The 15,864-nt window shown below is 32.7% G+C and overlaps 1 protein-coding gene across 12 annotated transcripts in view; it reads right to left on the minus strand.

Moving 5' to 3' along the window:
- Camta (Calmodulin-binding transcription activator) overlaps positions 1-15,864 on the minus strand; it is a 219,397-nt gene that overhangs the window by 34,561 nt on the left and 168,972 nt on the right. For all 12 annotated transcript variants that reach the window (XM_064355065.1, XM_064355060.1, XM_064355059.1 and 9 more), the window contains 2 exons: positions 8,257-8,324; positions 4,490-4,625 (listed from right to left, as the gene is read on the minus strand). In XM_064355065.1, the coding sequence (XP_064211135.1) occupies positions 4,490-4,625; positions 8,257-8,324 (204 nt within the window). The remainder of the gene's footprint in view (positions 1-4,489; positions 4,626-8,256; positions 8,325-15,864) is intronic.

Here is a 15,864-nt window from a genome sequence, read left to right on the forward strand (position 1 = left end):
TTTAATTCTGCATCGAATGATATAAAAATAGATTGGGGTTGCCATTTAAAATAAGCAAAATAAAAGGCTCTAAAGATTAAAAAGTTTGGAAACAAACTGAAAACACCCTGTAATAATTCAAATCAATCAAACTCACTTATAAGACTGTTAGACCTTGTTTAACACTTACGTAGTAAAAATGTTTTCAAACAAGCACTGTTTCTATTTTTTATTAATTTTTAAAACTAAAGTTGTAAAACTGATTTTCTGTTTGGTTTTTATTTTTTTAACAGTAATCCCTGAACCGATTTAACTATGACGTTATACTTTTTAGGAACACTCTGTATAATCAAAAATATTTTCCTGAAATGTGTCCTAGAGTATAAATACCATCTATAAAATATCAACTTTAATAATAAGTGAGCTATAGAAGACGAGAGCTGAGATGGATCACCCTGTATAAACCGGTCCTACGAGCACAGCGAATTGTTAAAGTCCACTAGTGATTAATTTTAGTTATCCCAAATATTTTTCACAAATTTTAGATAAACAAAAAAACTTGTGACTTGTTGGCGAACTTCGTAATTACATTTTTTAAATACAAAGTCTTAAATAAATAGTTAACTTGCTGGGAAAAAGCTGAGCGATTCCATCGCAACTGTCACATAATAAACGCAGCCGTCCGATTTTCCGATAAAATATTTAAAAGTTTTAATTGAAGTATGCATTTTTCACGTGTAAATCTTGCGTCGGCCATGCTCATGTAAAATGCATCGTTGTTTCTATGTCGGAACCGTGAGAGAGAGGCCTTAAAGAGATATATTGCACCTGGTTAATTCATTCGCGGCCATTAAACGCGGGTTAAAAAACCATAAACATTTTTACGCTTCTGAGATGAGCTCCTTCTGTTTTCTACCACTTTTTACTCCTCTTAATTACGGCCACAGACCGCGCCGAAATCTTTATAATTGAATGGCGGATTAATTTTTTCGTCGACGCTGAATTTATTCAAATAAAGTGACCTCGGGTGGAGTTAGAGAGAGGGCTTTCGATGCGTGTAGAGGGCGGGATGCAAACGAGGGACAAATTTGGGGTTGTGGACGGGTTGGACGGGTCTTCCAATGTAAACAACAATCGATTTAAAAATAAAAGACCAGTTTATGTCTTATTCATCGCAAAACACGCCTCTAAACATAAAGTCTGATTCGCTTAATCTAGAAGCAACTGTCCACAGTCCCAGAGTGTTTTTTTCAGCCGTTTTAATCTAACTTAGAGCCGCTTTTACAGTCATCCTGGAAAATACATTGTTGTAACAATTGTAACTATAGTAATTATACGGCGAATGACTTATACGGGTTTATCTGATTATCTGATTGTAAAATCTACTTTTAGTGCAAAAGAAATGGTCGATTCATCCCAAAAACTCTACAAATGACTAAAAAAGAAAAATGTTTCATCTAGTGGCGGATTTGATGACTCGTGTCAGCAAAGTAAATAAGAACTCAAATATTGCTTTAACCATTGACTAAGAGTGATAAAGAAATTGCAATTTTTGCAAAACGCTTCTTTAATTTTTGTAAAATTTGGCAAGTATTCGTTTTTTAAAATAATCATTACATTAATCCTTAATCATACAAGGTTTTTTTTTGATATAAATTGTATAATACTGTAGCACAAAATCGTCTGGCTTTGGCATCACTGGAATTTGAAAGCCAATAATTCATTTTAGAATGTTTTCGTCTATATTTTTTTGTAAAATGTACCGTCTTCGACCAAAATTATAAAATGTGAAAAGTTGCAGTCAGTATCAGTACAGACATCACAGTGTTAAAAAAAAGTTTAAAAACTATCTAGAGCGTGATTCTTAAATAGACCGACACAGTTCTACCCATGGTAATATAAAATGAGTACATGCTGGGGAAAATAGTAAAAAAATTCCTTGTGTAACCAATTTCGAAATATATTTTTTTAAGTTATATTGGAGATAAAGCGTACGCCACTGATGTGTTTGTAAGTAGTAGGTATCAGCATAGTTAATAAAAAGCTTGATAATCATTTGATGACAACATTGATTAATACAGCAATGATCACTGTGTATTATTAATATTCATGATTAAAAGGAGCATATTTTTGCCAATATAATTAATTTAAACTCATGAGCGCCGTAAGTGGCACGAAAAGGGGTTGTTTCTACCCCCACGAAATAAAGACGTAGATATGGTACAGATTGTCTCTACTTATTTCCAAGGGAAACCTGTTGCCGGTTTTTTTAAGAATCACGTTGTATAGTTAAAATATTTGTACTTACTCGCAAAAGTTAATTCTACTCAGTAATTATTATGAAATTATTTTGTAACTACTAGCTATCTCTGAAATAAAAAAAATGTAGATTTTTTAAAAAAGCAACAACATTGTTTACTTTAATTTGAAATAAATCTCAGACCAATTATTCTTATTTAATGTAGAAAAACATAAATTTGTCTAACTAAAAAAATTATTGGCTCTTTTTCAGGTTTTTAAAGGAGAAAAACAATTTTTCTATTAACTTCTTCAATAAAATAATTGCGATAGAACCCTTTTTTATTTCCCAACAGTATAAATCAATTAGTTTATTGCTTTGAGAACTTTTTTGTTATTTTACAATGTGTTTAAAAATGGTTGTTCATCAAATTGACTATGACATTCAAAGTTCATAGTTAGCTTTTCAGTCACCGTTGTAGCATTTCTTGATGAAATTGTTTCAAGTGAATAGGGTTTGTCTTAATTTCTGTTTTCTTATTTCGTTATTTTTGTTGTTGTGCATTCTGTCTTTCTGCATTATTTTGATGAATATGTCACTTTGAAGACATTCACATTTTTAACTAACCAGCACATTATGATCAAATTTCATAGGTGACTTGATGAACAATCATTTTTGAATACATTGTATATTTCTCAAATAAAAACTGTTGACCTCTTTATAGAACTTAGAACAAGTCGATTATTATTATTGCCTACAATAGTAATCCCTGAACCGATTAAAAAAACTGAGACATGTAAGAATCTAGAAAGACATCCTAATGAGCATTAAAAAATAGCATGCACTGTATAATCAAAAATATTTTCCTGAAATACGTTCTAGAATATAAATAATGTCTACAAAATATCAAAAGTCACAACTTTACCAATAACTGAGCTATAAAAAACGGGGGCTGAGTTGGGCCACCCTGTATAATAAAAAGTTGTAAAATATTTATCCAGAAACTATTATAGCAAAATTTGCAGTTTTGACTGTTTTAAGGACCTTTCTTTAACTGTTTCAGTATTTTGAGTGTTTAATCGGAAGAAATAAAATAGGCCATTTCCCTCAAATTTTTATTAAAATATGTACTACATGTTACAAGCAACACAATTTTCTATTCGCCACTATTTTGAGTTATCAGTGTTATTATCACTGTTATCAGCCGATTACTCTAAGCTGAAGAAAAGAGTTAATAGCACAGAAAGTAGCTTTTTCTTCCAATTATGTCTGGAGCGTGTTGTACCAAAAAAAAGAAGACAGTATTTTAAAACGCTTCATTAAGTATTATTTTGAGTATTTACACGATTTTATTGGCCTAGAAGATGCTTCAAACCATTAAATTTATGTGAAACGTAATTTTGTATGAAAAGTATGAAGCATGTGGATGATTACTGGCAACTTTCCAATTTATGTTTTCGAAATGTCAATACAAAAATTGAATCAATTTAATTTAATATTTTAAATCGTACTATTTGTTCAGTTGTGTTTACAAACACAAACATGTAGCTATTTATTTTGAGAATTTATTGCCTACTATAACACGAATTTGTTCTCATTCAAAATGGCCAACATTTAAGAAATTATTTACGATTCATTCTCGATTATTTAGTGCTATTTAGAATTTTTCCAAAAAAATGCCAACGAGTCGCCGATAAATTTAGGCAAACGCTCTGAAATAGCTTCTTGCATAATTGCCGCAAATTATACCCGGATGCGACTGTCGTACGGTTGGACCTTCGTGGAGTTATTTTTAGAAACGTCAATTATTGATGGTTCCATGTTTATTCAACGTTACTTTCAAATATGTACATAATTTCGGCATTCCGATAGAATTTTAAACAGAGATATATTCAGGTCGTGTGTTTCCCTAAAGCTGAAACGTCGGCTTCCGATTGAACTACTGGTGAAATGCAAATGGACGAGATTAATTTATAAAATCGATACGTCATTATTAGGTTATGGATTGCTCCCCCAACACCGAAAAAATCCGGTGTGTTCACCTTTACAAGATAAAACGTGTACACCCTTTAATTTGGTTTAATTCGAAAGAGCGAATCGCGCAAAAGCTCCCCAGCTTTCAATTCAGACATTCTCGAGAGTGGGCTTTTGTTCGAGATTATCGGCGGTCTAATTAATGACGAATCTGACGCTTTTTAAGCCCCATGTAGAGAAATTCGAGCTTTTCATTTGCGATTTCGCACATCGATGATTGCGACGATAAAATCTCACCTCCGTTCCTTGTACTTTCAGTTTCATGTGATCCTCTCTCGTCGTCTTTCCATCTTTTCGTTTCTTCCAGCAGTAGCCGTCCCTGCGATACCTCACTTTCTTCCTGCTGTAGAGCAGCATCGAGCCGCTTTTCGGCCTGCAACAGCACAAACAATTTTCCCAGACAAATATAAGAGAAAAGTTGCAAAAATATGCGCCATGTAATCACTGTACCGAGTCGAAGGCACATTTAAATAATAAATGCGATTTTATTTCACACTTGACGGAATTCGCGTCAACACAATACAAATAGAATAGAAATTGTTAAAAGTCGATTTTAAGTTGGAAATTCGCGAGCTAGACACTTTTTCCAGACTGTGATCGTCTCACTTGACGGCGAGCTTCCGCCTTATTAACTCCGGCGGAAAATCGCAGATTTCCGCGCGACGACAGCAAAGCTTATTTTTTATTTAAATTTAAAGCTTGCAAATAAACAAAACACCAAGAAATAAATATTCATCAATACCATCAAGTTCGCGCACTTTTTTGCAAATACCGAAAATGTTAGTCCAGAACGAAGTATACAAACATTTAAATAATTGAAAAATAAATATCCTGCATTATTATTAAATCACTGCATCACCTAAAATTATTTTCAAATATACCTACAGAAATGAGCTACCGTACAAACTTGTTTTTTTAATGAAACATCCAAAATTTTATTTGTTTATTTCCTAAGCTTTATAAATTATTGATCTAAACTTGTATTGGTCGATTCTGCTTACTTTTTGAAATAATTTTTTTTTTTTTAAAGATATGCTTTAAAAAAATATATTACACAAAAAGTACGAAGCACTAGGTATAACTTAGGAGACGAAACGAGATACAAAATCGCAAGATATTCTGAACCCAATAAAAAATAGTTCGGTAGAGTAAAAATGAGGGCACCTCGAGCATTTTAAATTAATTTAAATCCAACAAATTCACTAATTACTAGGAAAAAATGCAGAAATGTTGAGCTTTGCATTTTTAACAGATTAAGAGAAAGTGCGACGACTAAAATTTTCATGAAAAACATGAAAAAAAATTAAAATTGAAAATTTGCGCTTCGTCCCGTATTTTTTAAAACGTTGCGTATACGGCTAAAGATGCAAGAAAAATATTAAGAAGAAAGCTGTAGAGAATTAATTTCCTTTAAAAAAATCTGCTCTGCAAGACCATATCTTTATAAGACAACGGTTTAGCCTCCAAAGACGATAAAAGACTCTGAAGCGAGGGATTCGGTTCATTTTACCGGTGGTCAAGTAACCAGAAGTTAGTTTATACTACGGATATCTAAAACTTAGGATATAAAACGACGTACATGTAAAATCCGTTATTGTCACCAGAGGCGCAGTTGTTCCATTACCGTTCAAGTTTTCAGAGCAATGAATTTATAAAAATAGTTGTAATTAAATAACGGTTAGCACAAGGCTGATAAAAAATACAGACAGATAGAGCAGTAAATTCTCAATAGCAGGAGATAAAAATAATGCAAAAATTGTATCTTAAACTATATTTAAAAAAAATTCAAACGTTTTCCAATTTGCACTCTGTCCTATATTTTTCAAAACGCTGCGAATACGATTACAGATGCAAGAAAAATGTTACAAAGAAAATTGTAGAGAATGAAATTTCCTACAAAAATGTCTGTGAGACCATATCCCTAACTTTAACCATTTAGGCTCCAAAGTCATTCAAAGGTTCAAGCGACGGATTTGCTTCATTTTGCCGGTGGTCAATATTGAAAAGTTATTTTCTACCTAAACCGTTGAAGATAGAAATATGGTGTCGCGGACTTTTTTTGTAGAAAATTTAATTCTCTACAATTTTGTTCCTTAATTTTTTTTTGTATCTTCAACTGTATTTCTAGCGTTCGCAAAAAATATAAGGTGGAATGCAAATTTATATTTCTAAGCGATCATTTTTTGCGCACCTTCGCATATTTATCAAAACGCTGGGCATACGGTTGAGGATATAAAAAAGTGTAAGGAATAAGGTAATAGAGAATTAAATTTTGTACAAAAAGTCCGCGACTCCATATTTCTATCTTCAACGGTTTAGGTATAAAATCACTTCCCAAAACTTAACCACCGGCAAATTGAAGAAAATCCGTCGCTTACGCGTCTTTGAGCGTCTTTGGGGCTTAAACCGTTGAAGATAAATGTATGGTCTCGCTGACTTTTTTGTAGGAAATTTAATTCTCTACAACTTTCTCCCTAACATTGTTCTTGCATCTATAACTGTATTTGCAGCGTTTTGAAAAATATGAGACAGAGTGCAAATTGGTAAAAGTTTGAATTTTTTTTAAATATTATAGTGCACGATAAAATTTTTGCATTACGTTTATGTTTTACTATTGAAAATTTAATGTTCTATCTGCCTGTACTTTTTCTGTTTACTTTGTCTTAACCATTATACATACAGAAATATGTTTTCAAATTAACTGCTCTGAAAACTTAAACGGTAATAGAACAACGGCGCTCTCTGGTGACATTAACAGAATTATCGAGAACAGTAACGTTTTACTTGTACGTCGTTTCATATCCTAACCTTTAGATATCCGTAGCTTTGCCATTAATATTAAAATTATAGTTATTTCACAGTAATAAATGACGAATAATAACTTAAGGGTAACATTAAGCGTATTTTTAGCTGAAAATTTCATCTTCGACTTCTGAAACAATTGTTAATAATTATCTTTAGAGTAATCAGAAGAGACACTTAACTGTTAATGTTTTGAGAAGCAAAAATTAAAATTTTAAGTTCAACTTGCAACAAACTCTTTCATTTTTTAAGCTTCCTGACTGAAAAAATTATCTTTAAAGTTTTCACTTTCTTCTTTAAAGTGGGGAAAATACTAATTTTCGAGCATTCTTAGCTTTTATTTAATAGATTATTAAAAAGTCCGTGTTTTCGTTGAACAAGTCAAATATTGTTAAAAGACCAAACAAAATCGTCCAATAATAATTTGGCTTATTAGCTACTTATTAAAAGCTACATCCAAAAATATGTATGTAGGGGATTCTATTAAAAAAAGTTTTTATTGTAGCTAATTTCGGAAACAACCTGTGTAGTTAATTCTACACGGCTTTTGCGAAAAAAAGATTGATTTTCTAACATACATAGATATAAAGGTCAATATGGACTTTTTAAATTCGATGGGACAGCCTGTATAATGAAAGTATCTTTTTGGTTGCAGGTTGCAGGCATGGTCGGGGCCATAAACCCCGATTCTGGATAAAATTAAAGCTCGGGCAATAAACCGCTCATAATTAAACTTGTTTTAATTAATCCGAACAATCCATAAAGAACAAACTTACATTGCATTTAAATCGTAATTACAAGTTGATCGCAATTAAAATCGAAAAGCGTTGCCTCTAAATCCTCGACTTTAGTGCAGACGGTTGCAGAAGTGAATGTGGTGCCGAGTTCCGGACGAATTAAATACTCAACTTTTTCCAATCTCGCCGACAAAAGAATCGGAGCTTTCCTCTCCTCGAGCAGGTGGCATTTCAGCCAGTAATCAAACTTAATCACGGAGCAAAAAAACCATCATGAAATTATTGTATTCGTGTGCGCGATCTATTTTTACGAGAAAACTTTCGATTCGACGATAAAAATACGACGATTTCTAAATATAGAATCGTCCGTCGGGATAATGATCGAGGCGTTAAAGTATGCAAGCGATGAGAGGTTCGACCGATCTATTTTTAGTTATTGAAATTAGAAGAGAATATGGAATGTACCTGATCTTGACCTCCTTGCTCTGCCATTCTGCGTGCCGATCGAAGCTGATAAGGATGGCTGCGATTTCCTGCAAACGAGAAAACGGATTAATTAGCAATATTCAGACATGAAACGACGTGTCCAAAGCAAACAAACACCCCGATTTCGAAGCGATCGATTTATTTACCTGAATGGAAACCGCCCGAGCGAAAAATTCAATTTATCTAGTTTGTGAGCGGGAAAATTGAGCGAAAAATTGAAACAAAATCGAAAAACTAATTCATTGGTTTGCATCATCACTTCAAGACCAACTTGTACACGAGGCCTCGGGCGAAACTTTGAGCACCGGTTGTACAGGGTGTTCCCAGTTCCAAGTTCCAAGGCAAAAATAAATATTTTTAGTCGAGCAAAAAAATAAATTAATTCTTGAAACGACAGGGAATTAATTAAGATTGTTTAAAATATTTAATAACAAATTCTGACCTGATCACCAATTACCAAAACCTGTCAAAAATTATTGGAGCTTTCAGATTTTCAAATAAAAACTTTATCAACCTTCCCAAAATTGTATTTTATCAATTACGGTAGAAAATACGCCAATAATTTAAGTAAAAATTTTCCCAAAATTTGTCTCAAACGGATACCTTAAAAATTTTGAACAATATCGAAGTATCTTATGGTAGCGTAATTTATTCTCAATCGTTTAGGCTTTTAATTTATGTTTTACAAGAGAAAAGAAATATTTATTTTTGCTTTGGTCATCAAAAAATACTTTTTTTATTTAAAGGCGAGGACGAAACAAAACGGGAAAAACTAAAGTTCCAAAATAGTTATGTATGTTACACGTGTTAAAAACGCTCCAATGCACTGGTATATGGCGCGAGGCTCAGTCGAGTGCCGCATGTACGACACGATATGTATTTTGATCTAGAAAAACTTTAAAGCAATAAAATTATAAAAATTTCTTATGTCCCTTTTAAATTATAACAAATTTTACTTATATCTAATATTCAACATGTGACTAAAGAAGTTATGTAAGTGTGATTATTTCAATTTCAATTCTTTCGAATTAGTATATAACATCAGTGTCTGAAGATGCGAACGGCCGTTCCCGAAACGTCACTCTTATGAATAAACAGTAAAGTTTTCTATTTCATTTTTACTAATTCCCAAACTCTTGAAATAATGTCGAATCATTTTCATTCACGGTATGAAAAGGATTAAAAAAATTAAAGCATTAGACGTGTTGTTGTGGTCATTTATAGATATCTTGTTCGTTTTTCAATTAGAAGAAAAAATAATTCGTAAACAACTAAACAAAATTAGTTCAAAAATTGTGTGAATTTTGCCTTCGAGTTTGTCGAAAGGATAATTTTTGTCTATTCCAAGAGTTTAGTCTGGATTTTTGTCAGAAATGCATTGATTTTTTTTAGGTAACTTTTTGAGCGCAAAATATCGCAAAAGCTAGGTCAAATGTCACTAAATCAGTTCTTTTGTCAGACTTATGCAAAGCCACACCAGAAAAGTACAAAATTGTGACAAAAATGATATAATTTTTGTATTTTCCGAAAATTTTAGGGAGTTTTTCCGCCAGAAACGAAAATGTGTGGTCAAATTTTGACAAAAATCAGCTCCAAATCACAGAATTGCATTTAAAAATGGATTACTTTTGTTATTTCCAAGAGTTACAGTACCTTTTTTTTTCTCTAAAAAACTAAGTTTCTTGGTGTAATGCCACAAAATCTGGTTTAAAAAAACATTAAATTAATTAAAAATTACACCGTATTCGCTTATGTGTGAACGTTTTATCACGTTTTTCACGTATAGACGAATTTCGTCAAAAATAATTAATCTACAGCACTTTCCAACGAATAAGCTCATTAAAGAAAAAATCAGTTGTCCAAAAGAACAACTATTTGACAAAATTTTGATAAAACTAAGCTGAAAAAATGGTCAAATAAAACAAAGTTTGCTTTATATTCTCACCTGAGAATGACCAGTTTGTGGTTGAAACGCGTTGTTTTTTAATAAACGTTTGGTGTGTCGGGTTTTTTAAACTTTGTTTTCGTTATTTCCACCCCAAGAAAATCCAACAAGAAATTGAAAAAATGATGTGATTCTTTTACCGTTTTGAAATGTTTAAGCACTTTTTTGACCTAAGAACTCAGTTTTCCCGCGAAATATTACAAAAGCAGGATCGAAAAATCACTAAATTAGACCAAGTAGAAACTCGATTATGGAAACAGATTTCGCTAAAAATCATTGAATTATTAAGTAAAAGTTATTTTATTTTTGCCTTTTCTGGGCAGCTAAGCATGTTTTCCACTAAAAACTCAGTGTTTCTTCGAGATCTCGCTAAAGCTGAGCCGAAAAATTATAATTTTTGTCCACAATAAAATAATCTTTGCGGATTCCGACAGTGTAAGTTTGTTATCTGCCACAGAAATGCAAATTATTTGGCAAACTTTCTGACAAAAATAAGTTACAAGTCGTGGATTTGAAATGAAAATGGCATTACTTTTGCGATTTGTAAGCTTTTAAGTAGGTTTTTTCAACTAAAAAAATCGATTTTATCACGTTGTTCAAGTAGAAACTTGATTATTTCGACAGATTTTGGGAAAAAATAAATTAGAAACATACTCTTTTGTGTTTTTCATGGGTTTAACGCGGTCTTTAAAACCTAATTTCCGCAAGTGACACAGAGTTACAGGGTGGAACTATTTGCCATATAAAGATTTGTTCTTACGCCTCATTAAGTTAATTGCAAACAAACGTCTATTCGCTCCTGACATTATTTATTTCTTGTCTGTCGGTGAAACTTGGAGCACCCTGTACGTTATTCGATCAGCTGTTGAAGAGCTCAGCTTCGCGCTTTCAAGATCCATTTGCGTGTCTCATAAAAATATCACGAATAATTCATTTTTACCACCAGTTGGTAGTACTGCGTGTTGGCGTGTGTGGGTCAGCGAGAACATTAATAAATCATGTTGGTAAAACTGGTGTTTTAATTAAAATTGAAGAAATATCATTGGTCGCGTACGTTCGCGAAATAATGATTGTAAACTTTAATTATATTGGGGATAATTTATGAAGTTTGAAAGTTAACATCTCTAGTTATTGTTCTTTTCGAATCGTAAAAATGTCTAACTGCAAATAATAAAAATAAAATTCCTCGCGTTATAAATGGGTTTTAATAATTGTTGCAGTCGTAATCTGATGGCTGTTTAAAAAGAAAAGTGAATTATTAAGAGAGCAATTTTTCGATGACAATATGAGCACGAGAACTGGTCATAAATTAGGGCCACGAGTTGAGTGATAATTAAATAATTTATTTACAGTCGGTCGTATGTACACCGTACATGTAAATTACCGTTGTTATGAATTATGAAATTTCATATTGTAATAAATTCAAGTCAGGCATTAAGCAGCGAGTCTTTGTTACTAGTGTTATCGAAATATGAAACACAACACAATAACGTCTATCTTAACCTAAATATAGAAGTGTACAATAAATTTGCATTGCAAAACTGTAATTAACTGTAAAATAAATCTACCTATGCATATTCATCGGTGGCAGAAATGAGGAAACGTTGCCACAGATCGATTAAAATATTATTGTTATTGCCAGCCACCCTCGTTAACCCTTCGCCTGACCCCGCCGTTAATCTTTAAATTTGTTTTGACCGACGAAAAAAATCCACTTCGATCCCGATGTCGCAATAAATACCACCACAGAGAGCGACCCCTCAAATCGAACACGATTTATTACTTCATCGATTTCGAATTATATTCCTCCTATTTCGTGTTTTAATCGCTCGGCCACTTTTTCAAATTCAAATTTCATCGACGCGAAGCTCTGTGAACGACTCTCGTTGTCGCTGCGAATTAATTGTCCCGAATTTTTTCGGGAAAAACTATGTCATTACGTTCAAGGGAAGTAATTTCGCAAGAAAAACAAAACGAGAAATGTGGCAAGACTGAAAGATATATTGGGCATAAGCTCGACATGGGGCCGTATTAATCACGAAAGCACGAAAATGCTAATTAAAGATTCCATAGAGTTGCGTAAATTTAAACGGTTTTAACGCGGAGTGAGAGCGATGAAAATCCACACAAAAGGACAATACGACTAAACTGAAAATAATTGTTTTTACGAGGATTTGCAGGCGGCAGTTTCAATAATAATTTCGTATTAAAATAACGAACGCACACATCTGTCGCCATAAATCCGTCGTTTCGTCTATTTTAATAAAATTTTTGCTCAAACGTTGCATTTCTGCTTTAATATTAATTTATGCAATGTACAGACGAAGGTTAAACATGCAAACACTTATCTGAAATTACCGAGACTCGATTCCTTTTGCTTCGTGAATTTTTAACGCTTTCCGGTTAATTTTCCGGATTGTTTCTTAACGGAATTAAGATTCCTTAAACTTCTTTGTTAATTATTCGTCTTATTGCCTTACAACACAAACTTTTCCTATAACTCGGAATATTTATTCGGTGGAAATTTTCAATCCACGGTTATTGAAAACACAATTAACGAAGTCAACAAAAAGAGAAAAACACAAACAAAACAAAAAACACAACACGCGAATAATAGATCAACGACACGAATAACTATTGGAAAACGGCCAAAAATAGTATTATTATCCGTGTTATTATAAATCTTGATGACTGTTTAGCAACACAAACCCTTGTTGCTATACTTCGAAGTCCCCAAGGTCTTGTCTTACAACAATGGAAAATAAGCGATTCTCTTTAATAAATGTCTTACTTAAGTGAGACGAGTTTCTAATTCTGGTCTCCCGAAATTTTCAGAAAATTCACAAAATTGTGCAACGCATTTTATTTTCACTTTACTGAATTGCACAGTTCCAAAAATTTCTGGCAATTTATTTAAAAAGAAGTGCAAAAGCGTGGAAGTTGTAGGACGACCAAAGTCATAAGTGCCATAACAGAATCGTTAAATCTTGCAAGAATAGCTCACAGCTATTTGCTGTTTTAGTAATTCTTATGAAAAATACTATGAAGAATCTAAGTGACGTATTTACTTTAAAACTTCGAATGGTACGAGAAATGCTCCATTATTACCATACTACGGAAAACTATAACATAGGAGACGAAACGATCGATATACAAAATCGCAAGATTTCTGAACTCAAAAAAATAGTACGGCAGAAGAAAAATGAGGGCGCTTTGAGCGTTATATCGTCTCAGCGACAAATCGTTTTAAATTAATTTAAATCCAACTAATTTACTTATTACTTGGAAACAAATGCAGAAACGGTGAGTTTTGTACTCATTAAAGACAGAGAAACTGGCAAAAATTTTCATAAGAAATATGAGAGAAAAATTATTTAAAATTTGCATTTGGCCCCGTATTATTCAAGACGCTGTGGATACGGTTAAACATTATAAAAAAAATAAAAAAAAATGTCCAGAAAAAAATTGCTTAGAATTAAATTTTCTTTAAAAAAATCTGTATTGTCAACGGTTTAGGAACTTATGACGTTCAAAGACGCTGAAGCGTCGGATTCGTTTCATTTTATCGGTGGTCAAATAACGCAAAGTTAATTTACATCCAAACTGTAAAAGATAGAAATATGGTGTCGCAGATGGTTATATAAGAAATTTAATTCTCTACAACTTTGTTTCTTACACTTTTTTGTATCTTTAACCGAATTCCTAGCGTTTTGATAAATATGCGACGGTGCACAAAGAATTTTCGGTTAGAATTATTAATTTGCGTTTCACCTTATATTTTTGCGAACGCTGCAAATACGGTTGGAGATATAAAAAAAGTGTAAGAAACAAAGTTGTAGAGAATTAAATTTTCTACAAAAAAGTCTGCGACACCATACTTCTATCTTCAACGGTTTAGGTATAAATTAACTCTACAGTACTTGGGCACCCACCAAATGAAGCAAATCCGTCGCCTGAGCGTCTTTGAACGACTTTGTGGCCTAAATGGATGAAGATAAAGGTATGGTCTCGCTGACTTTTTTATAGAAAATTTAATTCTCTACAACTTTCTTCCTATCATTTTTCTTGTATCTGTAACCATATTCGCAGCGTTTCGAAAAATATGGGGCGGAGATTGTTCAAAGTTTGTTTTTTTTTTTAAAACAGTTTACGATAAAATTTTTGCAATATGATTAAGCTTTATTTATTATTGAAAATTCAATGCTCTATTTGTATGTATACTTTTTGTCAGCTATGGGTTAACCGTTGTACAAATGTAATAATTTTCAAATTCATTTATCTGGAAACTTAAAGAATAAGAAACAATTGCGCTCTCTGGCAACATTAACGGAACTATCGAGGGCGGGAACGTTTTAGTTGAACGTCGTTTCACATCCTAACCTTTAGATATGCATAGACCATACAAAGCACTTGATTTTTTTCGTTATGAGAATATTCCGAGAAAGAAAATCCCAAGCAGTCTTCTTTGAAAAGTATAATAAAGTCCATCTTAAAGCTCTAATTATTTTAGTTTTTAGACTAGAAAAAGTCAAAGCAGTTTAAATAAAAAATAATTGATTGATGAGAGGAAATTGTATTTTAATTTTAGGAATTAAAAAAAAATTAAAATTAAATATTCTGGAGTTATGGACAAATGCAGTATCCATAAAACTTGGTTTGGGAATGGCAAATTTTTACTGAATTCGAATGAATTTTTCTCTTAAGATTTCTGAAGTGAACCGACTGTCCAAACAGTTAAAACTCTTTGGTAAAAACTGACTAAATCACAGTCAATAATTCTAAAGCTGCTTAGTTGTCTGGATTTGTGTCGCTAAAATCGTAATCTTGTGCAATTTTACGCTCAGAAAACCTAATTTGCCCTTGTTGCTTCAAGTCATCGCAACGTTTCCTCTTTTTTAATTTGCGAGGAAAAAATACGGTCGTAATTAAATTTCGCCTTGTTTTGCTGGATTCTTGTTCCATAAATTCGTGAAACTAGGTCAGCTAATAGCAGTTATAAAACCAATAACAAAAGTGCATAAAGGTAATATAAACATTGAATAAATTCGGTTTCGACAAGAAAATTCGATTGTGTTAACATACGTTTGAATGATGCCATCGGGAATCGTTCTAAATAGACTAAGAAAATATTTAAAAAGAGTAATAAAATTCGGGATTTCAAACAATTTCTGTTTATCTGGGGTTCGTCTGAATTTCCTTCGGGGGCGTCCGAGTTATAAACATTCCTTGTGTTTGTTTAAAATACGGAATTCCCTCTCGGGCCATAACAGCGAAAAATAATGCCTTATTGACATGTAAATTGGATGCTTGTCCGTTTTCATTTCTTCTTCGATAATTTCAATATTGTTGAGAGCTGTTGTGATAAGGTCCGAAAACAAATCGCAATTTTATGCATAAATAGGAAACAGCGGAGCTTTTATGTAAAAATGTACATTAGGAGCCGAAAGCCCTTCTGCTTATGGCAACTCCGGCCATCGAGTCGTGATATTATCAAGTTTATATGCGAATTAAATTAGAGTTTGATTGAGGCAGACTGTAATAATGGCCGTTCAGAAGCAGACTCGGCAAATCGAAGTTTGCCCTTTCAAAACTGATACGTAATTAATAAAGTAAATCTCAGTTCGGCTTCTTCACCTCTGCGA

This window comes from Tribolium castaneum, chromosome 2, assembly GCF_031307605.1.
Source record: "Tribolium castaneum strain GA2 chromosome 2, icTriCast1.1, whole genome shotgun sequence".
Lineage (NCBI taxonomy): Eukaryota > Metazoa > Arthropoda > Insecta > Coleoptera > Tenebrionidae > Tribolium > Tribolium castaneum.